The sequence below is a fragment of the Copadichromis virginalis genome, linkage group LG3 (assembly GCF_057382275.1).
Source record: "Copadichromis virginalis isolate Kocher_CV1m ecotype Utaka linkage group LG3, C_Virginalis_male_GT1.1, whole genome shotgun sequence".
NCBI lineage: Eukaryota > Metazoa > Chordata > Actinopteri > Cichliformes > Cichlidae > Copadichromis > Copadichromis virginalis.
This window is the reverse complement of record NC_140620.1, coordinates 36,475,214-36,502,508: the sequence shown is the minus strand read 5'-3', so window position 1 is coordinate 36,502,508 and position 27,295 is coordinate 36,475,214. Positions and strand designations below refer to the sequence as shown.

General features: G+C 39.0%; 4 protein-coding genes and 1 long non-coding RNA gene across 5 annotated transcripts in view; all 5 read left to right on the top strand.

Annotated features, from left to right (window-relative positions):
• The window catches only part of LOC146714431 (uncharacterized), a 33,337-nt gene extending 31,000 nt beyond the window's left edge, over positions 1–2,337 (top strand). Inside the window, exon 3 of the mRNA XM_085439959.1 lies at positions 1,531–2,337. Coding sequence (XP_085296085.1) covers positions 1,531–2,337 — 807 coding nt within the window. The remainder of the gene's footprint in view (positions 1–1,530) is intronic.
• Positions 2,338–7,465: 5,128 nt separating this feature from the next.
• On the top strand, positions 7,466–13,410 carry LOC146714430 (uncharacterized). The gene is made up of 4 exons (XM_085439947.1): positions 7,466–7,545; positions 7,758–7,817; positions 8,044–9,186; positions 13,283–13,410. The coding sequence occupies exons 1-4, from the start codon at positions 7,506–7,508 to the stop codon at positions 13,408–13,410; spliced, it is 1,371 nt and encodes a 456-aa protein (XP_085296073.1). The 5' UTR covers positions 7,466–7,505.
• Positions 13,411–13,535: 125 nt separating this feature from the next.
• Positions 13,536–14,783, top strand: LOC146714429 (uncharacterized). The gene is made up of 2 exons (XM_085439939.1): positions 13,536–14,264; positions 14,760–14,783. Exons 1-2 carry the CDS (start codon positions 13,539–13,541, stop codon positions 14,781–14,783), a joined length of 750 nt encoding a protein of 249 aa, XP_085296065.1. The 5' UTR covers positions 13,536–13,538.
• A 3,859-nt stretch (positions 14,784–18,642) lies between these two features.
• Positions 18,643–18,976, top strand: LOC146714428 (uncharacterized). The gene is made up of 2 exons (XR_014919300.1): positions 18,643–18,765; positions 18,897–18,976. It is a non-coding gene; the product is annotated as an uncharacterized LOC146714428 (long non-coding RNA).
• Positions 18,977–22,734: 3,758 nt separating this feature from the next.
• Positions 22,735–27,203, top strand: LOC146714427 (GTPase IMAP family member 8-like). The gene is made up of 2 exons (XM_085439924.1): positions 22,735–23,632; positions 25,679–27,203. The coding sequence occupies exons 1-2, from the start codon at positions 22,735–22,737 to the stop codon at positions 26,629–26,631; spliced, it is 1,851 nt and encodes a 616-aa protein (XP_085296050.1). The 3' UTR covers positions 26,632–27,203.
• The last annotated feature ends 92 nt before the right edge of the window (positions 27,204–27,295 follow it).

The window sequence follows — 27,295 nt, the reverse complement described above, 5'->3', positions numbered from 1 at the left end:
GAGGAACTTGGCTTTCTGTTTTTCATGTCACATTTTTGGGAAGCAGAATACTTTAAAAAAAGATGGCCTCAGTCATTCAGGGTTCTGCAATTGGAAGAGGGCTTTAAATGCCTTTAGGGAGAACGAAAAGAGTTCCAGCCATTCGTCTTCTATGATCTGCTGGCACAGCTTTAAGACCACAAAAAACCAAGGTGACGTTGTTGAGCAACTTAGATCAGCAAGCGCAGCAGAGATTTCAGAGAGACGACAATATCTCCCCAGGATCTTAGCTGTAACAAGTTTCCTTGGAAAACAAGGGCAGCACGGTGGTTAGCACTGTTGCCACACAGCAAGAAGGTCCTGAGTTCAATTCCACCATCAGGCCGGGGTCTTTCTGTGTGGAGTTTGCATGTTCTCCCCGTGTTTGCGTGGGTTCTCTCCGGGTACTCCGGCTTCCTCCCACCGTCCAAAGACATGCAGCTTGTGGGGATAGGTTAATTGGATAATCCAAATTGCCACTAGGTGTGAATGGTTGTCTGTCCCTATGTGTTAGCCCTGCAACAGACTGGCGACCTGTCCAGGGTGTACCCAGCCTTTCGCCCTATGACAGCTGGGATAGGCTCCAGCGCCCCCCGCGACCCTGAAAAGGATAAGCGGAAGCGAATGGATGGATGGATGGAACAAGGAATACCATTCCGTGGCCACGATGAGCAGGAATCCACCAGTCATAATCAAGGGAACTTCCTTGAGTGCATGAAGCTGCTGAAAACATTTGATCCATTTTTGAAAAATTACAGTCCTGTCTCACATGCTACCTATCTGTCTCATTTTTCACAAAATGAGATGATAACCAGTATTTCACATGAAATAACTGGAAATATAGTTAAAGAGATGAAGGAAGCTAAGATGTACTCTGTTATGGCTGATGAGGCTAGAGATGGGCACACGGAACAGCTTGCAGTGTGTGTACGTTTTGTATCATGTAAAGGCCATGTCAAAGAATGTTTTCTTGGTCTACGGAAACTAGAAAGGTTTGATGCACAGTGCATTACAGACACTATTGAGGAGCTGTTGCAGTATCACACGCTCAGTGACTTACTTTGTGTTGCTCAATCCTATGATGGGGCATCTGTCATGAGTGGTCCTGTGGGTGGTGTGCAGTCCCGTTTCAGACAGAGACACCGTGAAGCAGTATATGTGCACTGCTATGCACATGAGCTCAACCTTGTCCTTTGCCATACATGCAAGGCTATTCCAGCTGCTTCTGACTTCTTTGGACTTTTGAAAAATGTCTACACATTTTTTAACACCTCCCTGGTAAACCACACAAAGTTTAAGGAACTGCAAAAGGACCTTGGACTGTTTGCATGTGAGCTTGTTCAGCTCTCTAACACAAGATGGGCCGGCCAAGTAAATTCCATCAAAGCCCTTCTCAACAACATTTCTGCAGTTTTAGCAACTCTCGAGGCCACAAACACTCCTATTGCTAAAGGGATCTTGTCCAAGCTGTCAAAACCCAAGACTGTGTACATGTTAATCATGTTCTCACAGCTGCTTGGCATCACTGAAGGCCTGCACCGCTACCTGCAGGGAGAAAGGCTAGACATGGGCAAAGCTGTGGAGTACAAGATGTCGGTAGCTGATACACTAAGTAAACTGCGCACAGAGGCTGCTGCTGAGGAAATATTTGAGAAGGCCATGGACATTTGTGGAAGCTACAACATCCAGATTCATCAGGGGGCACGACACAAACAGAAAAGACTTGAAGGATTTGTACTTGAGTCCAGGTGTGGTGCAACACCAAATCTCACAAGCTCTGCAGAGTTTAGGTACGAGATATTCTTTCCTTGTTTGGACCGAATGTTGCAGGAGCTAGCAGACAGATTTTCTGGGGCAGGACAGAAAATAATGGAGAGCATTCAGGCATGCAATCCATCCTCCCCAACATTCCTTTCCGAAGATGCCTTAAAACCCATTGCGGCACACTACCATGTGACGATAAAGCCTGAAGAACTTGTTGTGGCAAAAAACCTCATGAAAAGAAAAATGGAAAAAGAGGACATTTGCGACATCACAACTGCCTTCCACTTGCTTGACGAGGACATGTTCGCAACTCTGAAGGTCATCTTTAGAATTGCACTAACCATTCCTGTCAGTAGCTGCAGCTGTGAGCGCTCTTTTAGTGCCTTGCGTCGTCTCCACATGTGGCTAAGGAGAACCATGGGACAAGAGAGGCTGAATGATTTGGCCATATTATCTATTGAAAATGAGTACTTGGATAATGTTGACCCTGAAAATGTCATTGATAGGTTTGCAAAACTCAAGCCTCGAAGATACAATCTCATGTTACCACAATAAAGAGGTGTTGTCAGAGTAGTGCAGATCTGTGATGATTTTCAGTGCTACTGTCATCTAGTTTTGATTTTGGTTCTTTGTTGGTTAAGTCCTAAAGTAGTCCTGATTTTGAACTGTTATTCTACTGTTTTCATTCCGGATCAGTTCTGGGTCTGGTTGAAATGGGGTTTAGTCCCCGTATCTTGAAACAGCCCTAATTTCGTTCTGCCTTGCTGTTTAAGTAAAAAACTATTTTTAAGCTGCATATGTGATATTTTTTTTCTCATATTAAGCTTTGTTTTTTTTAAAGCTTATAACACAGCCTAATAAATCTTCAACTTCACAGCAGGTTTTTTTTGTCATTTCCAACCCCCCCCCCCCCCCCGCGTACGCGTATTACCCTTTAGGGCTAAGCCCTGGGTGTATGCAATGTCTGGCTCCGCCTCTGCATACAACCTATAACCATAACCTACCTAACAACACATAAACAGGAAAAAACAGGGTGTCGAAACAAAAGGCCGCTCTCCCCTACAGGCAGTCTGAACATGAATACAAAAAATGTACATAAATGCACAAAGATGCACTTTACCCAAATTTTTATTTTCGTTTCAATGTATCCCAATATTGATCACAAAACCTTTTTTTAAGAAAATAGACCAGTTAACCTCTTAGTTTATCTGGAACAAAAAGACACCCAGAATAAAAAAGATATTTCTCCAAAGAGCCAAGATTACAGGAGGAATGGGGTTGCCTTGTTTTCAGTTTTATTATTGGGCCTGTAATATACGTTGTATGTCATTCTGGGGTGGGGAACATAGACCTGATTGGGAACGGATGGAAAGTATGACTTTTTTCTCCAATACTCTTAAATCTTTGGTTCATTCAAACTCAGATCCGTTGATGACGGGGGTCTGGTAGTTCCTCTCCTGCTTAGTGTTGAAGTCCACTATCAACTCCTTTGTCTTACTGACGTTTAGAAGGAGGTTGTTCCTCTGGCACCAGTTCTCCAGATTCCTAATCTCCTTCAGGTAGGCCGTCTCATTGTTGTCAGAGATCAGGCCCACCACAACGGTGCCGTCAGCAAACTTAATGATGGTGGTGGAGCTGGCAGTGGCCACACAGTCATATGTGTACAAAGAGTACAGCAGGGGGCTCAGAACACACCCCTGGGGGGCTCCAGTACTGAGAGTGGTGGAGGCTGAGACATGTCCGCTCATCCTTACTGCCTGTGGTCTGCCAGTTAGGAAGTTGAAGATCCACTGACACATAGATGAGCTGAGTCCCAGATGCTCCAGCTTGGTGGTGAGTGTGGAGGGAATTACGGTATTAAATGCAGAGTTGTAGTCTATGAAGAGCATTTTAACATAATTCCCCCTTCTAGTGTCCAAGTGAGTAAGTGATGTGTGGAGGAGATGAGAGGTGGCATCGTCTGTGGAACGATTGGACGGTAAGCGAACTGTAGTGGGTCCAGTGTGTCTGGTAGTGAAGAAATGATGAAGTCTCTGAGCAGGCGTTCAAAGCACTTCATCACTACTGAGGTGAGGGCTACAGGGCGATAGTCATTGAGAGAAGCAGGGTGGGGTTTCTTCGGGACAGGAACAATGATGGACTCTTTGAAACATGTGGGGATGACCGACTGAGATAAAGAGATGTTGAATATCTCAGTGAACACAGGAACTAGCTGGTATGCGCAGTCTCTGAGGATACGACCTGGGATGCCGTCTGGTCCTGCTGCTTTCCTGGTGTTCACTCTCTTGAAGGCTCTCCTTACTTCATGCTCGGAGATGACGAGCATGTTTCTGGTGCTGGCAGTATCTTCCTGTCTGCAGCCGTTAGCGCCGCTAGCACTAGCATCGTTGGAGTCCTTAGCTGCAGCCTCGAAGCGAGCATAGAAAGTGTTCAGCTCATCTGCCAGAGTCACGGCCGCGTTCGTCATACCGGTTGTTGGTGCTTTATAGTCCGTTATTGTCCTTAGTCCCCGCCATAGGCTCCTAGAATCACTCTGTTGGAGTTGTGACTCTAGTTTCCTCCCGTAGCGCTGCTTCGCCTCATTCACCGCCTTCCGCACGTTATATGACGCGGCTTTGTACGGGTCCATGTCCCCCTGTCGTGAGTCCCGTGTTGTAGGCAGCGGTGCGGGATCTCAGAGCGTCGCGGATGGTTTTATCCACCCACAGCTTCTCGTTGTCTCCACGGTATCATCCGCTAGTTTCCCGATGAATCCCACAACCGCTTCCGTAAACACGTTGACTTGGAGACATGGAGCTGTTTCTGAACATGTCCCAGTCTGCGTCGTCGAGTGCGTCCTGTAACGCGGCCACCGATTGATCCGTCCAGCGCGCGACCTTCCTCTGAACCAGAACTTCCTGTTTCGGCCTTCGTTTGTATTTTGCCATGAGGAAGATGGCGGCGTGATCGGATTTGCCAAACGGAGGGCGAGATTGTGCCTTGTAGCCGTCCTTGACCGTAGTGTAGCAGTGGTCCAGTGTCCTTTCACCTCTGGTGGGGCAGGTGATGTGTTGATAAAAGTTCGGCGCTGCGCATTTGAGGTTGAGGTATTAAAGTCCCCCGTCACAATAAGCGCAGCGTCCTGGTGTTGTGTCTGGTGCTGTGTGAGTGCCTCATGCAGCTCGCATAAGGCGGTGACCGTGTCCGCTTGTGGTGGAATATAAACGGCACTTACAATGACCGATGTAAATTCCCGAGGTAGATAAAAAGGACGACACATGATGGACAGTAGTTCCAGATTTGGTGTGCAGGAGCGTGTGAGAGGAACAACGTTCGCACTGTTGCACCAATTGTTGTTCACCATTAAACACACGCCTCCCGTTGACTTCCCCGAGTCCTGTGTCCTGTCCATGCGGTGAACCGAGAAGAACTCGGCTGGCTGGATGGCGTAGTCCGGCACCGCTGGGTTCAGCCATGTCTCGGTGAAGCAGAGGAGATTGCAGTCCCGAATGTCTCTCTGGAACTTTACCCTGGCCCTGAGGTCATCAAGCTTGTTCTCCAGTGACTGGACGTTGGCGAGCAGGATGCTAGGCAGAGGTGTGCGGTGTGCACGAGCTCTCAGCCTGTTCCTGACGCCGGCTCGCTTCCCTCTAGGCCGCCGCTTCCCTTTGTTCTCCCTCAAGATCTCACTTGGCCAGCTCGGATCCAGAGTTAAAAACTTCGAATTGTGAGTACATTGTATACCAATAGAAACAAGAGTGTCACTGTCATACCTAATGTACCCAATGGTGATGATTTTGCCGATTTAGAGACGCTGAAAACTAACTTAAAAAACAAAGACAAAGAAAAGGTGGTCGGAGCAGTCGTGACGGCAGCCGACCTCACCGGCGCCATCTTTTGGAATAGCAACAAATATAAAGGAATTTGCCAAACTAAGAACAATCTTTCTTCACTAAAAAACTTCTGTTTTTTTGTTGTTGTTTTTTTTAAAGCCTAGATGTATCCCATACTTGCTCTTTATGCACCTCTCCCCCTCAGCTACCATTTCAAAATAAAAGTTGAAAACTAAATGAATAGTACACAAAAAATGGAGGATGCTCAAAATCAAATGGACAAATTGACATACTTTTAAATATTGTTTTTAAACATTGGATGAGGCAGTCAGTGACTACCTGCTGCCTAGAACCCTTGAAAATCACCAAATGCTGTTTTTCCTGCTTTGCCATCAGAGCCACCTTCAGTGGCTGCTTGGCTGTGGCTTATTAAGCATTTAGTCTTATATTTAAGAACTGAAAGCATCCTGTTTTGGAGCACACACGATAAATATGTTCTAGGTAGAGGAAGAACTCAAAACAAGGAAGGAGGAACAAAAAAGAACTTAAAAAACAAGGAGAAAATCAGATAGACTTCAGGGAATGGATCAGAGACGGGAGTTGCATATCAGATTAGAGTCTTTACTTTTGACCAACTTTGCAAAATAGTTCATGGAAAGATTTTGTACAACCCTTTGTATTAAAGCTGAAAGCCCTTCAATCAGTTATTGATTCATTGACTTGATTGATTGGCCATCTCTCCAACAGCTACAACTTGACTACAATCGGGCCATGCAAGAGGACAACAAGCACAACAGCAAATCAATAACTAAATGGGTAAAATGCCATTTCACCTCCTGTATTCAAATGCAGCTCTAAATACATACAAATAAACCCAGTTTTAATAGTACTTACAAATTTTAAATCACTCCAAAACGTAAAGGACAAACACAAGCTGGCACTCTAAAATAATACATTCCAAACAAATTCAAGTATTGATATCCACATTTTTTAAAATGTAGCCTTCAATTATATGTTGGCTTTCACTCACTGAAATTTAAAAGCCTTTACTTTTTCAAAGCAAGTTAAAATAATTACACCTCTGGAAAATGACCAGCACCAAAAGATTGTTTGAGTTCAAGTCACAAAAAGTAAAACTTCAATCTGAGCAAAAAAACCCGACTGGGTTACAATTAATGTATTTGTTTTAATATGTTCTGTGTAAAAAGGAAACAAAATGCATGCAACAATTTGTTTCCTCATAAAGGGAAACCCCCAGCTATCCCCACCTCCAATATGAACATATTTCTAATAGCAAGTGAAACTAACCTGGAAATCTTCACTGGGTTTAAACGCAACAAGACACACAACATCGCCGCTTCTTGCTCATTCACTGCAAAAATGCTTGGTAAGTTAATCCTATAACCCTAAAGACATAATGATATCTGCATTTTAAAAATTAAATTTTAAATAACTGAAAAAGACAATTGGATGAAGTTTTAAGATTATTATCTATAAACCTGTAAGTTGCAGCAAGCCAAGCTGGATGCTTGTATTGAGAAAGGACAAATTATTATTTTATTAATCTTATCACCAGATTGCATTAATTATTTGATATGAGTAATGTAGTAAGGTCTGTTTTGGGAATTAAATTTAAATCTCAGTTGGACTTTTCACATAGAGTAATAATCGATAATAAGTGTACTGGTCAGAATAGAAACAGAGTAAGAAATGCAACAGTGTGTGTTTGTGTGCATTGTTGTTATTGTTGTACTAATTAATTATATATTATTATATTATAATTGCCATTATTCTCTTCTGTAAGGGTCAGTGAGGCAGTCTAAGGATGTATGGATCAACTTAACAGGCCCTGGATTTGAGCCTTTGACAGAGGCTTTCTTTGGGCCAACTATTACAGTTTTGCAGGAAAACATGGGACCAAAACGAGTCACAGCACAAGCAGAAGACACAGGTATTCAAAATAAATAAATAAACACAACTTGTGTGTGTGTGTGTGTCATTAGGCAATATAATCTATGCAAGCCATTAACTATTTCCTCTCTGTGTACTGTAGCAAACTAGCTGAGTTAACATCAGTAATCATTTATGTGACGACGTAAATAAACAGTCCTAAGCAAAGACAATAATTTCTATTTGTTATTCTAACTCATTTTGCTTTTTTAGTTCCACCAACTATGATTGTCATGGAAGGAAAAACAGCTGGGGTTCAAAAGTACATCAAAGGTAACAACATCTTTGAGGAGACATGAGTGTGACTTAGTTGCATTCCTCAAGTAAACCAAGCTTGCCCTGTTACAGAGTGCTCTCCTAGTCTCATGCTTTTCTTATATGGAATAGCACAGAGGTAACCTGCGGAGCATATTAAAATTTTCAATGGTTTTCCTTCCTGCTTTCTTTTCCCTCTAATAAGAGCACACATAGGTTATTAATGTTCTGTCTTCATTTTCAGTGGAAAAAATGTACAGGATTGTCCTGCTGGGAGGCAGTAAATCTGGGAAAAGCAGCCTAGCAAACAGCGTGTTGGGAGAAGATGTGTTCAAAGTTGACAACACTGAGTGCCAAACTGAGTCCAAATCAGCTCATGGAAGAAGAATTACCCTGATCAACACTCCTGATTTCTCTGGCCCAGGTAGATCAGAGGAGGAGCTGAAGCCTGAAATATTGAGGTGTATCACTGAGTGCACTCCAGGGCCTCATGCTTTTCTCATTGTGCTCAAAGTGGAGAAATCCACAGAGCAGCAGCAACAGAAGGCTGTTATTGAGAAAATACGTCAGTATTTCTCAGAGGAAGTTTTCAAATATGCTGCAGTTGTCTTTATTCAGGATGGACCAGACTCAGATGAAATGAAGATGAAAGACTTTATAGATCAGAATAAATATCTGAATGATCTAATGAGGAAATGCAAGAGCCGATACCACATCATTAATAAATACAGCCGACAGGGTGACATCTGCCAGTCCCAGGTTACAGAGCTGCTCAACACAGTAGATCAGATAGTTGCAGAAAACAAAGATCGGTGCTACACCAGCAAGATGTTGCCACAAGGAGACACCCACAATAAGGCTAACAACAGTGTCTCTAAGAATAAGATGATCAAATTGACAGGCTGTGCAGCAAAATCAGTGGCAAAGGCTTTCTCTGGACCAGCTGTTGTAGTTTTAACCCCAGGAACAACAAACGGAGCAGAGGAATTAATTGGACAGAAAGAAGCTAAATCAGAAGTGAAAAACAAAGGTTCCCTGACAGAAATGACAAGCAAGGTAGATGGAAAAACAACAAAGAAAACAGGAGAAGAAGGAGGGAAGACAAAAGAAGATCCACTTCTCCAAGGAGAAAGAGAAGACGGCAATGTTGTTCAAAAAGCAGGAGGACTGGAGTGCTTTGTTCGTTTTCTGTTTGGTGTAGTTGTAGCAGTAGGAGCACCATTATTAAAGGAGGGAGCTGTATTTATTGTATCAGTCATAGCAAGAGCGATAACATTAGTGGCTTCAGCTTTAGACTCTACACCACACGCAGCAGGAACAACAGATGCAAGAGCTGGAGGGCCAGCAGCAAATGTGGTAGAAACACTTAGAAGAGCCTTAGGTGATGGTAACGTACCAGAATGGGTAGAATGGGTAATAGAAAAAATATTCAATTTATTAGAGTGGATAAGAAATGATTGTGACTTGTGGATAATTGTTTTCATCTCGTTACTTCTGACATGGTATCTTCTCAAAGTACCATTTTTTGGGACACTTCTGGTAATTTTGCTGTTTGTGGTTTTTTTTAAGATTCATGACATGATCTAATTACAACACTAGACAGAACTGTATGATTGTGTGACTGGTTTAATTTAAAGACCAACATCATACATGTTTTAAAAGATACAGGATGCATGATATGGTCACAAATATTGTTTAAGTCATTGTTTCTTTTGTTTTTGTTTTCTTAAAAAGAGATATTCTACTCCATGAAGAAAAAAACATTTTTTCTCTTTGTCTATCTTTTTGTTGTAATATCATATTTCCAACAGAAATTATTTTCCAAACATGTATACATGTCTTGTAGTTGATTCAGTTTACTATGGGTTACTGTACTTGTGTCTACCTTTAGATCATAGGTGTCAAACTCTGGCCCGCGGGCCAAATTTGGCCCGCAGCCTACTTACATTTGGCCCGCGAAGCCATACCAAATTACTATCAGAGATGGCCTACTGGTATTATACAGCTAATATATATATTGTTTAGTATTAAGCTTTGCTTGTTCCATATTCAGTTTTTCAGCAAAACGTGTTTGAGTCCATAAAAAAAAGATTCATTCTCATATCTGGAGGAATAAATATATTTCAATAAATATTAACGTTAGCCCGCAACTTTGTTCCAGTTTTGAATTTTGGCCCACTGAGTATTTGAGTTTGACACCCCTGCTTTAGATTATAAAAACAAATACATAATCCAATCAGAAATTAGTGTGAACTCAGTTTATGCTTTCTGTCTTACCATATTCTCTGTTCCACCAAAGAATTATAACTGCTTTTATGTAATGCTCTAAAGAAATGTAATAATATGGAATTAGTAAATACATCTTAACATATATTTTGTCTTTATTCTGTACGTCTTTGGGTATAGTGTATCAACCTTGTGCAAGGTTTCTCTTTTATGTATAAATAAGCAATAAAGCAAATAATTAACTGTGTTTTAGTTGCTTCCTTTAATCACACCTAAGGCTGAAACCACGCCCCCAAAAGCCTTATCTGGTGTCTCTATAATGACATCAAACTCTAAAAATCTTGGTGCATTATATATACATTTTCAGAAATAGTGTAATGTAAAAAGTCTGTCTCTGACACGAATATATCCCATCAAGCCTGCTGGTGGGCAGCAAAGCATGCCCCAAACCACTGATTTTTATATATTTATTATGTTTTTGTCAGCTTGTAAAGTTCACTTTTACTCTGTCAAATACAGAAACAAACAGGTAGAGTCAGAACTCACTAAAACTATAATGTTTTTAGTACAACATGCTGATGTCTGACCTTTGAACGATGACCTTAAAGCATTACATACTAAAATGGTGTGTATTATAATCTTTATACATATGACTGGGGCACAACTAGCTGAAATCTTTGGCCTCTATGAGCTGTAAAAGCTTCAGATTTTAAGTTATATTCATGCAGTGTGAGATTTTGCGAAGCGTTATGGCGTCATTGTGATGTCACAGGGCATCGTTTTGAAACAAAGTATGTTGCGCAGCTCTCTCTCTCTCTCTCTATGCCCTTTCATATGAGTAATTATTTATTTAATAAAAACTTAGTTAAAATGCAGAAAACTATATCCTTACTGCTTCCATATGAGTTACAGTTAGGATTTTTTTCTTTTCTTAATTTTGTTTTGTATTCCCACGTAGTACATTTTAAATTATTTGCAATTGAAGTGCAGAAATCCAACTTTAATTCAAGTAATTTTGGATAAACTGTTTAGTAATTACAGTGATTTTTCTATACAAAAGGTCTTATCACACACAATACAACAACAGCACTGCTGAGCAATGAAAGACAATAATTTCCTGGTCGAGCAAAGTGTAGCATGGCACAATCACACCAATCAGGGAGCATTTACACATGGCGTGGTTTGACACATTTGCACTGTAAAAAAAAGGGTATTGGCTGCAGGAAACATACAGTAAAGACTATGTGAGGCCATTAAAAATCATGCGCAGTGCCAATTTTGGGTCTAATAGTTGGGGCAGTTTATCCTTCTTTCTATGTGAAAGGGTAGAAACAGTAACTTATTTTAAGACACTCAAAATTAAATAAACAAACTCAAATAATTTTAACATAATAATTTGCCATCACAGCCACCTTCAGTTTACTTCAGTTCCTCCTTGTTTGTTTTTGCTTTGTATTCAAAAAGTGAAAGCATCCTCTCTTGGAGCATTCAGGACAAACCAGTTCTGGGTAGAGGAAGTACTGAAAACAAGGAAGGAGGAAGAAAAACAAAGAATGAAAAAGATGCTTATGGTTTTAGAGTTTGTTGATCTGTGAAATTCATGAATGTGTCAGCACAACATCAATGACGAAAGGCTTACTATTCACAAGTGAAAATCAAATATAAAAAAATAAAACAAAAGCTAATAATCATAGACTCCACATGCATCATTTACCATTCATGAGTTCAATTACAAAAAAAGACTGAACAGGTATGGCTTGTTTGTTTTCTAAAAAAACATGGGAGCTGAAAAAAAAACACAACACTTCTGGAATAATTTGGATAGAAGGACAGAAGAGACTGAGGTGGAGGTGTTAGCCGTGCAACGTTTGATGAAATCCAAACCCAGCATATCAGCATAAACACGTCACAGCACCACACAGTGGTGGACCGGTGATGAGTTGGGCTTCTCTTACAAACACAAGAAATGGAAACTTTGCAGTTATTGAGTTGACAGTAAACACCTCTGTATGTCAAAGCACTCAAGAGTAAAGTTTGTGATGCCATCTGTCCAACAGTTAAAATGTGATAGAAATTGAGTCATGCAACAGGAAAATGAAGAAAAAATGAATAGCTAGAAAAGAAAAAAAATCAAGGTGCTCTCATAGCGCTGTCAAAGTCGAAGCCTCAGCTGGACTCAAATGCTCTGGCAGGACTTCAACAGCACTGTGCAAAAACCATTCATGGCAAAATCAGGAATTTCAGTCATTATATTACATGTAGATTTTCAAAAAAAATATTATTATCAGGTCAAACGAAATTTACTTGGTTTTACTTTAATACACACCGTCGTATTTTTCTTAATGGTCATCTATTTCAATAAATAAACATTTGATCTTATTTATTTCGTTTGCATTTTATTCAAAATCCTTACTTCATGTTTATAAAGAGAAACAACCATAATTTCAGTGCATTTTTTCTTATTTGAAGCCCTGGAAGAATACCAGGACTGGAAGATTGGCTACTAAAAAGACTGAAAGAAAAACTTAGATCTCAACAAGGAAACAGAATGAGTGACATTGAAGTTATTTGTTTTAAGACTTTATAAATGCAAAGAGGAAACAAAATGTTGCTTACATTGTGTTTCCTTGTAAAGGGAAATCTCCAGTTATCCACACCCCCAAATATTTCTTACAGCAGGTGAAACTAACCTGGAGAAGGGTAGGTCAAAAGCAACAAGACACACAAGAGTTATCAAGCTCTGCTCTTTGCTGATTCACTTCAACCAACATGCCCGGTGAGTCCTTTTAATGCTAAACGTCTGCAGATATAACATCTACATATTTTAGATAAAATGTTATTGGTTTCGATGGGCCCACACAGCCTGTTTAAAGAAATGACAAATCACTTTGGGTATTTGTGAAGCTTGAATCACTGAATTATTCTGTTAACCAGGTGACATCACCTGTTTGATCTGAGTAAATGCAGACCGATCCAAAATAAAAAGCCAAACTCGAGAATCATCATAAAAACAGATTATTACTCGAATGTTTGTTTTTTGCATGCTCACACAGACTCGAGCTTTGAGTTTGTCTTTTCTCTCTTTGTGTGTATTTGTATTTGTGTTTCTGTGTGTATCATTAAGCAATGCAATCTATGGAATGTATGATTAACTATTTCCTCTCTATGTAATGTAGTAAATTAACTGATGTGACAATATGAATAAACAGTCCTGAATAAACTGAATAATGTTATTCTTGCTCATTTTGCTTTTTTAGTTCCATCCAAAAAAGGAAAAACAGCTCAGGCTCAAAAGTACCTCGAAGGTAACAACATCTTTGAGAAGAGTGTGACTCAGTTGTATTCCTTAAGTAACCAAGCTTGCTCTGTTACAACAGAGGAATAACTCAGAGTAGTCCAGGAGTGTCAAGTTTCTGACTTGTAACGTTCATCCTTCCTGTTTTCTTTTCCCTCCAATAATAGAACCAAATGTTGCTATTTATTTATTGTCTTCACTTCCTTTCAGTGGAAAAAATGTACAGGATTGTCCTGCTGGGAGACAGTGAAGCTGGGAAAAGGAGCCTAGAAAACAACATGTTTGGAGAAGATACATTTATAGTTAACAACACTGAATGCAAAACTAAGTCCAAATCTCTCCATGGAAGAAAGATTACCTTGATCAACACTCCTGATTTCTCAGACCCAGGTAGATCAGAGGAGGAGCTGAAGCCTGAAATATTGAGGTGTATCACTGAGTGCACTCCGGGGCCTCATGCTTTTCTCATTGTGCTCAAAGTGGAGAAATCCACAGAGCAGCACCAACAGAAGGCTGTTATTGAGAAAATAAGCCAGTATTTCTCAGAGGAGGTTTTCAAATATGCTGCAGTTGTCTTTATTCAGGATGGACCAGACTCAGATGAAATGAAGATCAAAGAGTTCATAGATCAGAATGAATATCTGAGTGATCTAATGAGGAAATGCAAGAGCCGATACCACATCATTAATAAATACAACGGACAGGGTGACAAGATCAGCAACCAGTCCCAGGTTACAGAGCTGCTCAACACAGTAGATCAGATAGTTGCAGAAAACAAAGATTGGCGCTACACCAGCAAGATGTTACCACAAGGAGACACCCACAATAAGGCTAACAACAGCATCTCTGCAGACGCTCCAGACACAGGAAGAGCTGGAAGGCCAGCAGCAAATGTGGAATTAACAGTTAGAAGATCCTTAGGTGATGATAGCGTACCAGAATGGGTAAAATGGGTAGAATGGGTAATAGAAAAAATATTCAATTTATTAGAGTGGATAAGAAATGATTGTGACTTGTGGATAATTGTTTTCATCTCGTTACTTCTGACATGGTATCTTCTCAAAGTACCATTTTTTGGGACCCTTCTCATAATTTTGCTGTTTGTGTTTCTCTTTGAGATTCGTGACATGATTTAATTACAACACCAGACAGAAATGTATGATCGTGTGACTGATTATTCAGCCTCTATGAGGTGTACTTACGATTATTAGATATATTTCTGCATTTGAGATTTTGCAAAATGTTATGGAATCATTATGATGTCAAAAAGGCACGTTTTTTTTTAAGTGTGTTGCACATCGCTCTCCATATCTTTCCATATATATGATATATATAAGTCTGTCAGTATGTTTCTTTTGCTTTACACAATGTAGATTAAACTTGGACTGTGACTTGCACTTTATTTGGTTTTTTGAGGGTCTTTTTGTTTTGTGTTTTAGGTGAACATTGACCTTGGGTGGTAATAATAAAGGTCAAATTCAAACACTTAGCCAACCTAAGCCTATTAACAAACAGGCAGACAGAAAAGAAACAGAAAACGATTACATGCTCCCTCCTCTACAGGGGAGAATGAGGTAACATTCATTTTTTTCGTGTTAAAGGTTGCTTGTAGCATATGTGTGTATGACAGATATTTGCATTATTGCTGGGTGACCAGTTTGCTGAGAAGCTGATATGAAACACATGAAGCTTTGAATGATAAACAAGAGCGTATCCAAGTGTGTGAACAGCAAAATATTTAAATCAGCAGTTAGGCTAACTAGCTAATTTACACTAATTTCACTTGAGTTTAAGTGATTATGTGCTACTTTTAAACAATATGCAATACCCCTATAATAAAATAGGTAACATCTCATATTCTTATTAAAAGCAAAAAGAAGAGGCACATTAGCTGACTGATCATTCTCACAAAAAACTACTCATAAGCCTATAAAATAATAACACATGAACCTGTTAGGACAGAGTTTTGCAGCTCTGCATGATGATAATACAGCTCTGGAGAAAAAAAGTTACCAACTAAGAGGAAGAGACAAAAAGACTGTTGTATTCTTTTTTAAGTCTCTATTTTATTTTGATTTCCATTTTATTTGCAAAGTTTGTTTTTACTCTCAATCCTTAAAAAGCACTGATAAAAAGCAGGGTCAGGAGCACCTGAGCATTTTGGCTTGAATGATCATGTCTATCTGTGTTGTATGTGTCTGTCTTCATTATGTCTCTATTGGCTTTTTCTCTCTTGAAAGGAGAGAGTGTGTCATCAGCAGTGTTGGTCAAGTTACTTGAAAAAAGTAATCAGTAACTAATTACTGATTACTTCTCCAAAAAGTAATCCCGTTTCTTTACTGATTACTTATTTTCAAAAGTAATTAATTACTTAGTTACTTAGCTACTTTTTAAAAACACGATTTACAACCTGAATAGTTGATAAAGCCCAATTCTACTTTTTCTGCATAATCCATCATAGAAAATGTAATCAAATGGAAAGGTCCCTTTTTAAAACGTGTTTTATTAGTTTTAAGCTTTTAACTTTATGCATCAAGCAAAAATTTAATTATATGCAACATTCTCTGACTGGAAGAAATTTGTTTAACATTTAAACCTATTTTCTACACATTCCAGCTCATAAAATAAAATATTTTTTGTGTTTACACTCACTCTTTCAAATAGATGCAAGTAAAACACAGCAGAAAATAAATAAAGTCAAAGACTCAGCGGTCCTTTTGCTCTATTTTCACCCGTAAAGCAGGAGTGTTGTAGGCGGAGGTTTACCCTGGTGCAGGTGTGCCGCGGCGGTCAGTGGAAGAATCCGCGAGTTTCTCTGTGAATTTCCATGGTACGGAAATACGTGGTAGCGCACTCGGTGCTTGCTTGGAAGTTTAGGGGGTTTTTTCGCTGTAAAAAGAAGTTTTCTTCTCACGCACAACGGACGCTAATGTTTTTGTCACTTTTTATGGAATCAAACTCAAAGTAAGGTCAGTACTTCCACGCTTTAAACGCTGCATGCTCATAATCTCTCCGCACTCCATTTATTATCCATTGTTGATCTGCACACAGCTGTTGTCATGAACATCGTACTCGCTTACTCGCTTACTCGCTTACTCGCGTACTCGTGGGAAACAAATTTCCCACGTGTGGGACTAATAAAGGTTATCTTATCTTATCTTATCTTATCTTATCTTATCTTACGTCACTGTCATGAGAATTTCTCGCAAAAAAATCACGGGTTTTAGTAAAGCGGTAACGCAGCGTTCCTACAGGAAAGTAACGGCAACCTAATTACCGTTTTTGCAATAGTAATCCCTTAGGTAATCGGATTACATCTCTGGTAATCAGTATTTGTTTGTGTGTTTGTTAGCAGTTTAGCATCCAGAGATTTTAAGATCTTGTGTTCTAATTTTGTGTGAAGGCTGATACCAATAACAGCTCACGTTGATTTAATTTAGGTGAAAATCACATCAAAGTCAAACCAAATGTGATAATGAGCAAAGATTTTATGTTGCCCACAATTTTTTAATGGTCATCTTTAAACTTCATAAGAATATACTAGGCCTTGGGGGACATGAGTACCTAAGTTGAATAAGCATTTGACCTTGGCTTCATGTTTGAAGATCAAACTCACCTTGGAAAAAAAAAATCAAGAAATCATATTGAGTAAACATCTTATTTGAAAGGACATGAAAAGAGCTGTAAAACACATCTTGATCCTCTTTTATTGCCACACCAACTGAAGGCTGTTCAAGGCAAAGTGCAAGGCAATATGTTTGTGTTGGCTGTCATAGTAGTCTAAGGAACTTGGAAAGAAAGCAACTGTAAAATCTTGTTGCTTTCTTTCGAAGCTCCTGGATGACTGAGAACCATCACAAACAGCTGTACAACACATTTTTATTTTTTCCATGCAGTATGTCACCTCACTACATCACAATGGTATTATAACAGGCTAAAGTTAACATGTTGTATATTCATAAAACAAAGTTTTTGCTTTTTCCCTTTCGCAGGAGTTCCAATCTCCAAGTGTTCTTATTTATTATAAGTTATTTGCCTTTTTTTAATCTGCTGCCAGTCACTCATCCAAAATACATCTTTATCTGAGATTTCCTGTTTAAATAAAGATACATGTGTAATATGTTAAACTGCTTCAGAGAAGCTGCCACATTTAAGTCCTCAGAAGTGAATTTCATATATGCTTTATATGTTTTGTATAAATACAACCCAAATGATTAGAACTAAAACCATCATACTTTGGACACTAGATGGCACCACCATCAAGCTCTCTTGTCAAAAATGCACTGCCTACATAAAAGAATCTGTTGCTGGAAGGATTTTTTTTCTGTGAAAGAGACAAAATGCAAATTTATTAAACTGATTGCCTATTTTATCACTTAAAAAGAAAAAAATGATACTAGCTGAATTTAAGTTTCAGATTTAATATGAATTTTATTTTAATTGTCAAACATATCAGCCATATTTCCTTAATGATAATCATTAATCGCCAAATGTTTCTACCATTACAGCAGAAAAATTTGTACATTTTAGTACAACTAGCATCGTTCCATTTGTTTGGTTTGTCCATTCATGCACAGTTTTCTAAGCCAATCTTGTCCATATTGCATCAGTATTATTGAACTTGACCCCTGACACAGAGCAGTGCCATCTCCTGTTTTCTTGTCCAGAGATGCTGTACAGTCCAGTCCAGGCATTGTGAGGTTTTTCCACATACCTGTATGCCAAACAGCTGTATGTACAACACTAAGATGTTTTTCACAAAATAATGTCCTATTTAATTTCACATGTATCAATCTGCTGCCTTACTAGTATTGTTATGGCTGTGTGCTGGCAGGCAGGAAGAGAGGACCCAAAATTAGTGATGGGACGTTCTGTATCGAGGCTTCGGAGCGTGTGTCGAGTAATGGAGGGGGCGTTTCCGCGAAGCGCGTATCGAGGCTTGCTTCATTTATGGTAGGAGCTGAAAATGATGACGTCCGAAGCCTCGCTGCCCGGCTGTACCACGTGACTGGTTCATGAAGTGGTTCGAACTTTGCCGCGAGATATGACAGCGATATAAACCCCTCAGACTTCATTCAAAATGTGGGTGTTTAATGGAGAGTTGCGGTTAGAGAGAGTTTGGAGACCGTTTGGAGGTTTATGAGAGTGAGGAGAGAAAGTCAGGAGAGAATAGAGCCAGCTAAGAAGAGGAGGATGTCCTCCCCTGTGTGGGAACATTTTGATCTTATTCCTCCCAACAAGGTATGTAAATTTCTACAGAAGATGTATTTTCATAATACTGATGGTGCAATACAATTTATGTTGAGCTGTCTAGACTTTTGTACAAGGTGAAGTGTTTGCTATGTGCCAGGGAGCTGGGATATAACAACAACACCTCATCCATGCTTAGGCACTACAGAGCTTTGCATGAGAATAAGGGGGACACCGATTGTGGAGCAAGACCAGGTGAGCCATCAAATGCCATGATAATATAGCATGCAGTAATGTTACTAAATGATATAACAATATTATACAACTGTTATAAGTTACGTGTGTGATATTTATATTTGTGCTTTGTCTTTATTGTCTTTCCTCAGGAGAACAATCTCAAATAGATGAAGACCTGGTCAGCATGGTGATTGAGGACTCCCAGCCATTTAGCATTGTGGAGGACAAAGGATTCAAAAGATTTGTTAAATCATTAAATCCTAGCTATGTTCTCCCCACTAAAAAGGCCATAAAAGCAGTGAAAATTTAGTTTTTACAGAATAAAATGTGAACAGGCAGGACTGAGGCTCAAAGCCTCAGTGTGTAGCTGTCCATACCTCAACGTTACAAAAGCACAACCACTGTCCACACCCCAACCACACCTCACCTCACAGTAAATGATCATTTCCATTTCAAGCATTTCCAAATAATCATTTCCCATACTGCCACTATAAATATACACAGTATACTGCCATCACTACAATATACATGTTTTACACACTCCTTTTGTTGTTGACATTTACAGGCTGTGTGCAAAATGCCACACTCTTCAAATTCATGCCAGCTATTATTTTTACGTCCAGTAGGTGTCCTGCTAGAGCAAATGAAGCTTCATGAAGCTTCGCGTTGGGGTGAACCAATTGGATGAAAAGCTTCAGTGCTTCATGGGGCTTCATCTGCCCATCACTACCCAAAATGCAGGACTCACAGAGGCAAAGGTAACTCAAAAATACTCAGCTTTACTGCTGAAAAGCAACTGAACAAAAAACTAACTAAACTGAGAGTACACAAGAAAATAAACAGGCAGTCTGCCAAACAGAAAGTGAGGGTGAGCAGACGTTAACGACACAACAGAGAGCAAAGGAAACACAGGGCTTATATACACAGGGGAGTAATCAGGGAATGGGCAACAGGAGGGAGACACAGCTGGGAGAGATTAGGGCTAACGAGACAGGAGGGAAGTAAAATTTAACACACAGACATCAGACATGAACCTTCAAAGTAAAACAGGAAACGAGAAACAATTTACAAAGACGCAGATACAAAATAGAACCAGAACATGAATCACAATACAGAAATATACCAAAATATAAGAAACTGAAAAAGCTGGGTCAAAATGACCCAGAACCGTGACAGGTACTCACTAAAGTGTGTTTAGTGTGTTTTATTTATTCAGCCAAACAGCGTTTTTCTATGCCACAGCCGTTTTCTATCTAACATGCACACTCCGATGAACATATCGGAGAGCAACTTGGCATGTTTCACGTGCCGTCTGCAGCAGCCACAGATTGAAACACCAACTTTCCGATTACCTGCTCTGCTTCCTGAACTACAGCCGCCAATAACTAACCTATGATTAATGTTATTTGTCCACAACTGAAACTCAGCACTGTGACTGCTTCAGTCATTGTACTTGTATAATTGCCAAATAGTTTGACCTTACTCAGAAACAAGTTACTCCACCCTAAAACGTGGTATTAGCATTCGGCTGTCATCTTTTCACTGTGACCCATATTCTATGAATCAGGATTCATAGGTAGCCAGTAAAACATGTCATAACTTTTTTTTTCAATTAAAAAACAAAAACACCACGTCCAAAGGGACAGAATCAGCTTTTTGGTATTTACCTGGATGATTAAGCATGCATCAAGATCATTTTTAATCATTTTTCTGTTGCATATTGATGCCAGGCTTATCTTCTAGTTATCCCTCGTTCTGTGTAAAAATAGGTGTCTGAAATAACCATATTTTAACACTCAGAAATGCTGTAAAATGGATAAACAGTGCTGGTATTGACATGTTCTAGATTGAGATATTATGACAAAGTTTTTAAAAATACAGGATCACAATAACAGTTATCAGCTGGTTTCAAAAAGATTGGATTTGATGCAGTGATTGCTTTTTAATAACTGAAGTTCATGCACTGCAATGCATGTGTCAGTAAACCTTTAAGAATTCACTTCTTGGCATACTTCATGCATATTTAACCCTCCTGCCATCCTTTAAAAAACTCACACCCATCACCCTAGGGACCATTCTCAGCCACGCCATAAAAAGACCATATATCCATATTTTATTCCACTTTAAATTAGCCAACCTTGTAAAACTACTTCTCCCTGAAATATTCATGTAAAGTTTTAATTATATTTTCGTTGTTTTAACCCTTCAAATCCCAGTGTTATTACATGAGCGCCCTGTGTTATAAGCCCCAAAAACCAAAAAACGAAACTAAATATTTCCACAAAAAACCAGTTGAAGTAATATGTGATTGTCATTATAAGTAGGCCTTTAGATGGACCAAAGATTGGCACCAACATACATTTTGACCTGCCATTATTTTTTTTGCATTTTTTTTGCAATTTAAAAATTAAAACTTCAAGGCCCTGAGTCTTCATTGACATCCAAGAAAAGAAGAAAAAATAAAATCATATGATGATAATTTGGGGTTGAAAAATAGCGTTTATAATGGAAGTCAATGGGCAGAAAATGGTCCCCAGGGTGATGGGTGTGGGGATTTCTGCTGCTCAGCCATTTTAGGCTGATTTAAGGAATTCACACTGGAATATTAACATTGACAGGTAAAAACTATCCTGTGGCAAGTTTGGTTATATTCCACTGAACACAGTGGAAATGGCAGCCATTTAACACATAGCAGTGGCACAAAAAGGTCCCAAGAAGGCAGGAAGGTTAACTTTGGAATATAACAAGGTACTCACCAACATTTTTACAGAAATCAGCAAAAGAACAATTATCATGTTTGTCACGGTCCCCTGCCTCTCTGGCTGGCCCACGCTGGCAACAGGTGTTGTTTGTGCTTCTGTCTGTCTGTCTGTCTGTCTCCTTCTTCCTCTGTCGCCTGAGAGGAACGGGTTCCTGCCTTTGGCCTACACACCTGTGGAGGATGATGAACACCTGCACCTCATTTGCCTACAACTATTTAGAAGGAAGAAGCGCAGTATTCATCGCTGGATTGTTGTTTGACTCGGGCTAGTGAAAGCCCGGTTAGAAACTATTTGCATTGTTCGTGTGAATTTTGCGTCAGTTGTAGTTTGACTCTTCTGTGCACAGATATCCTGGACCTGTTCCTATTGCCTGTGGAGGCTCGAGAAAGAGCAAGTGGAGAGTGGTAGGCGAAGTAGCAAAGGAGAAGAGAGAAGACAGCGTTTTCTTGTCCCTGTCCCCTTGGATTCCCTGGAAACTCGACCCCTGCACGACTACATCACCTGCTTCACTATTGTACATATCACCTGAAAATTGCAAATAACCCCTTGTTCTTCCTTCAAGCTTCGGAGTTCTGCGTTTGAGTCCTCTAGTGTTCCGTAATAATGTTTTTGTTATATGACCATATTTATATGTGCACAATAGTTCTTTCGCAGTTGGCCAAGTGTAGAAACACACTGTGAGGTAAGCTCATACTTAGTTTGCTGCTGAGAAACAAGTCCAACAGGTACAGAAACAAAACAAAAGGCGCAGTCACAACGTTCACAGGATCTAAGTAATCGTGTGTCTCTCCGCTGATTTTGCTTTCTTCCAAAAACATGGAAGGTAAGTCACACTTAATACCATGTCTTCTGTTTTAATAAATAACAGAAATGTGGGATCACAAAGGAAGAAACTTCTCTCCACCAAACCAAAATTTATTGGTTTAGTCAGTCAAGGTTATCTACTCCACTGAATACCTAAAGTAATTGCATAAATGACCTAATATATAGAAGGGTGTAATATTATAGCAGAAAATTACAGAGCATATGCTTTCAGCTACTTTCTACAGCTAAGTACTTACTGATTTGTAAGCCTTGGGACATTTTACTTTTACTTTAAACAAAGAAGACTGGACCATCATTTTTCAGTTAAAGCTTGTATATGTTGTCATAAAGGTTTTATTTCACTGTACTGTAAGTTTTTGATTATTTTGTTTTAGACAGTGTAATATATAAATAACGGACAATGAATCATTACTGTTTTATAGACTCAGCAAGAAGGATTGTGGTCCTGGGAAAAACTGGAGATGGAAAGAGTCTTACCAACATCCTGCGTGGAGAGCCTGCATTTAATATAGATCATTACGCCTCATCTGGAACAAGGGAATGCCAGTCAAAGATTATATCTATCAGTGGAAAAACCATATTATTTATTGACACGCCTGGATTTTTTGACACAGACAGATCTGAGCAGGACATGAAGTCTGAAATAGTGAGGTGTATCACAGAATGTGCTCCTGGTCCTCATGCTTTTCTCATTGTGCTTAAAGTGGAGAAATACATAGAGCATGAAAAGGGTGTGATAGACAAAATGAACCAGTGTTTCTCAGATGAAGCTCTTAGATTTGCCACAGTACTCTTTACTCATGGTGACCAGCTTCCTGAGGGAATGAAGATCGAAGAGTTTGTTAAACAAAACAACGATCTGAGCGATCTGATCAAGAAGTGTGGCGGTCGCTGCCACGTCATTTATAACAAATACTGGAAGAATAACCAGGGAGATGAATACAGGAACAAGCAATACCAGCTGACAGAATTACTCAAAAAGATTAACACGATTATTGATGCAAACAGAGGAGGCTACTTCACCAATGAGATGCTGCAAGAGGTGAAGAGAGATATACAACAAGAGGAAGCCTGCATCAAACGATCTTTTCCAGATATTACAGAAGAAGAAACTGCAACAAAGGCAAAACATGCTGTGTTTGATATGCTGTTAAAAGCTGCAGGAGTTAAAACTGGAGCTCTACTGGGTTCATTCCTTGGAGGGGAGACAAAATTAGTGAAAGAAGAAATAAGTGTAGGTTCAGCAGCAGGAGCAGCTGAAGTGAAAGGAATACTTCCAGACGCAGCAACAACTTGGGGTACCTTTTTTTTAAATCAAACATTTCATTCAACCTCAAGTGTTTATCAGTGATATATGCACACACACACACACACACACACACACACACACACACACACACACACACACACACATAATTAAATGTTTTATTTATCAAAGAAACATGCTTACAAATACATACGGTTAACAAAGTTTCTATAACAAATACACACAGTGTAAGTAACATCAATTAAAAAAAATCATGACAGACTGACAGACTCTTTGTCTGTTAATCGAAAAATATCTCAAAGAGTGATGTTTGGGCCACAGTAAGACTGATCACTGCTGGTACAAAGTGATGGTAAAACAGGTGCATAACAGCTGGTTAGAACTTGTGTTTTTCCGGAAATTCTGCAAAGACTGCAAAGCCGGTCAGGTCAAACCTTCCACTGGTGTCTCATTAGCTGATGTTCGATGTTTAGCTCTCTTATTTACTGATATGTTTCATCATTGGTGAAGGGTAGGACCACCTCTATTTTAGCTTTATTGAAATTCAGGGCATTGACATAACTTTTCCTTTTTGAATTATGATACGTTTGCATTATGTTTAGTTGCTTTAGAGAAGCTACCACATTTAATATTTCAGAAGTGAATTTCTGTAAATTTATAAATGCAGCCTGTTGATTAGAACTAAACCATTACAGTTTGGACCCTAGATGGATGGAATGAATTACTCCACCGTTCCTGTACCTTTACAGTTTAAATTTGTTTTGCTTAGTGATACCTTGATTGCATTTTTAACAATTTTCAGCTCAGTCTATCCTGATTATCTTTATTTTCTTTTATCAGAATATGAGACAAATGTCTACTGAGTCCAGGACGAGCAGTACATTTAGTACAAGAGTCATTTTAAATTTTGCTAAAAAAAAGTCACTTTCACCAGCATGTAGTATCCTGTCATGCCATTGTGATCAGAAGTTTAGAAACTATAAGTTTAAAAACTCTAAGTTTGGAATTTGACACCATGATGGTAAAAAATATTTCAGTAGTATCAAATCATGATGCCCTTAAACTGAAGGATTATTAAAAGCCATTATTAAAAGAAAAAAGAAACCTCAGCCTGTTCAGGAAACCTTCTATTCAGTGTGGAGAAAAAAAACAAAAACAAATCAAGCTATTATTGTTATCAAGATTGGGCTGTACAGGTGAACCCAAATGCAGGACAACATGACTTAAATAAAAGCAAGCTTTAATATAACAGTCCAAAATAGAGAGTCCAAATGTATTTTTAAAAAAGTCCAGAAAGAAGACGAAATAAACTAGATATGAGATATATATATATATATATATATATATATATAGATATATATATATATATATATATATATATATATATATATATATATATATATATATATATATATATATATATATATATATATATATATATATATAGAGAGAGAGAGAGAGAGAGAGAGAGAGAGAGAGAGAGAGAGAGAGAGAGAGAGAGAGAGATAACAGATATTATGAGAAACTAGAAATTAATTAGTCAAAAGATTTAACTCAGGTCAGGACATGAGGGAGTTTACACAAACAGTTTGAGGAAACTGGGGAGGAGATAGGAGTATCTCAACAATGAGGGCAGACTGGGGATGAGACACAGGTGAAAACAAAAATGCCAAGTAAAAAAACTAACTCAAGGCTTGCAAAAATATTTCTTTTGTAACACAGAAGCTAACCAAAAGAAAAACACTAAGCAGAGAGGCAAAAATACTTGTGCATGGCAACTCAAATACAGGGAGAAAAATTTCAGGCAACTGTCAGGGAACCATGACTCCTGTTTATAAAAATGTAGACATGAAGAAAAACATACGATTTTGCGTGTATGTGTAGCAATGCTGTACTTTTAGTTTTTAGATTAGTTTTTTTTTTTTTCCATCTTTATTCATACAGGAAGTCCCATTGAGACCCAATGTCTCATTTGCATTGATTCTCCAAATGAGTATGACTGCTGTATGATTGATAAGATAATCCACTTATACAGAGCAAGACAAACAACTGACATTTAATCATTACTGTCTTATAGAGTCAGCAAGAAGGATTGTGCTCCTGGGAAAAACTGGAGCTGGAAAGAACAGTACTGTCAACACCCTGTGTGGAGAGCCTGTGTTTAAAGTAGATCATACCCCCAAATCTGGAACAAAGGAATATCAGGCAAAGTTCATGTCAGTCAGTGGAAGAATGGTGCTCTTTATTGACACTCCTGGATTTTTTGACACAGACAGACCTGAGGAGGTGATGAAGTCTGAAATATTGAGGTGTATCACAGAATTTGCTCCTGGTCCTCATGTTTTTCTCATTGTGCTTAAAGTGGAGAAATACACAGAGCATGAAAAGGCTGTGATAGACAAAATTAACCAATATTTCTCAGATGAAGTATTTAGATTTGCCACAGTACTCTTTACTCATGGTGACCAGCTTTCTGAGGAAATGAAGATTGAAGAGTTTGTTAAAAAAAGTGCAGCTCTGAGTGATCTGATCAAGAAGTGTGGGGGCCGCTGCCACATCATTGATAACAAATACTGGAAGAACAACCAGGGATATGAATACAGGACCAACCAGTATCAGGTGGCAGAATTACTCAAAACCATTGACGAGATTATTGAGGCAAACAAAGGAGGCTACTTCACCAATGACATGCTGCAAGAAGTGAAGAGAGATATTCAACAAGAGGAAGGTCGCATCAAACAGTTATCTCCAGACTTAACAGAAGAGGAAACTGCAACAAAGGCAAAACAATCTGTGTTTAAAAATCTGTTGTCAAAAGCTGCAGGAGTTACAACAGGAGCTCTACTGGGTACATTCTTTGGTGGAGCAATAAAATTAATGAAAGAAGAAAGAAGTCTAGGTTTAGCAGTAGGAGTAGCATTAGGAACAGCAGCAGGAGTAGCTGCAGCAAAAGGAATGATGGCAGACGCAGCAACAGCATCTGACACATCTGTCACAGTTCCGGCTGGGTCTGCAGAGCCAGCTGAGTAGCATCAAGGTTTGAAACAGGTGATAGAGCTTACATACAAACTATAGCACTAAACCACATTTTTTGAATGTATGAAAGGGTTAGAAATTAAATCTCAGATTTTTTCCATCCTCTGTTAAGCTCTCAATAAAGTACCTTTAAAATCCACAGATGTACAGGATCAGCGTATATTGCTAGATAACTGGGCACAACTACTCACATTCACCTTTACAAGCTGCCATCAGAGAGTCATTATTAAATTTATAGAATGGGAAGTTTTGGAATCTTTTTGTTCATCGTGATTGGATTTCTGTATTTGCACAGCATAAAGTTTCTTAAGAGTTTTTGTTGAATGCTTACTCTTAACATATAAATGAAGTAACGTATGCTTAATATAATGTGTGAATTTTCCCATTATGCTAATACAGTCTTTATGTTCCAGTTTATATTTCAAACTTTACCCATGAACATGTCCATTACTCCAGCTTAAAAACATTTCTATAATAGATCTATAAGTTTCAAATAACTTTTGCTTCTGTTTTGTGACGGTTTCTTTGTTACAAATGTTCACTAATAAAACAGCTAATTTTATCACATGTAACCAAGTGTCTTGAATTTTTCTTGACAGATTTCATTTATTAGCTGAATAGCCTCATGTTAATGATGAGCAGTAAGTAACAGATTCAG

Bases quoted from the DNA above. Each gene is read 5' to 3' on its own strand.
- LOC146714430 (XM_085439947.1), top strand. From the start codon at position 7,506: ATGGGACCAAAACGAGTCACAGCACAAGCAGAAGACACAG. The intron at 7,546-7,757 runs GTATTCAAAATA...TTGCTTTTTTAG, and splicing joins AGCACAAGCAGAAGACACAG to TTCCACCAACTATGATTGTC. The intron at 7,818-8,043 runs GTAACAACATCT...CTTCATTTTCAG, and splicing joins GGTTCAAAAGTACATCAAAG to TGGAAAAAATGTACAGGATT.
- LOC146714427 (XM_085439924.1), top strand. From the start codon at position 22,735: ATGAATCATTACTGTTTTATAGACTCAGCAAGAAGGATTGTGGTCCTG. The intron at 23,633-25,678 runs GTACCTTTTTTT...ACTGTCTTATAG, and splicing joins AGACGCAGCAACAACTTGGG to AGTCAGCAAGAAGGATTGTG.
- LOC146714429 (XM_085439939.1), top strand. From the start codon at position 13,539: ATGTACAGGATTGTCCTGCTGGGAGACAGTGAAGCTGGGAAAAGGAGC. The intron at 14,265-14,759 runs GTAAAATGGGTA...TTTGTGTTTTAG, and splicing joins ATGATAGCGTACCAGAATGG to GTGAACATTGACCTTGGGTG.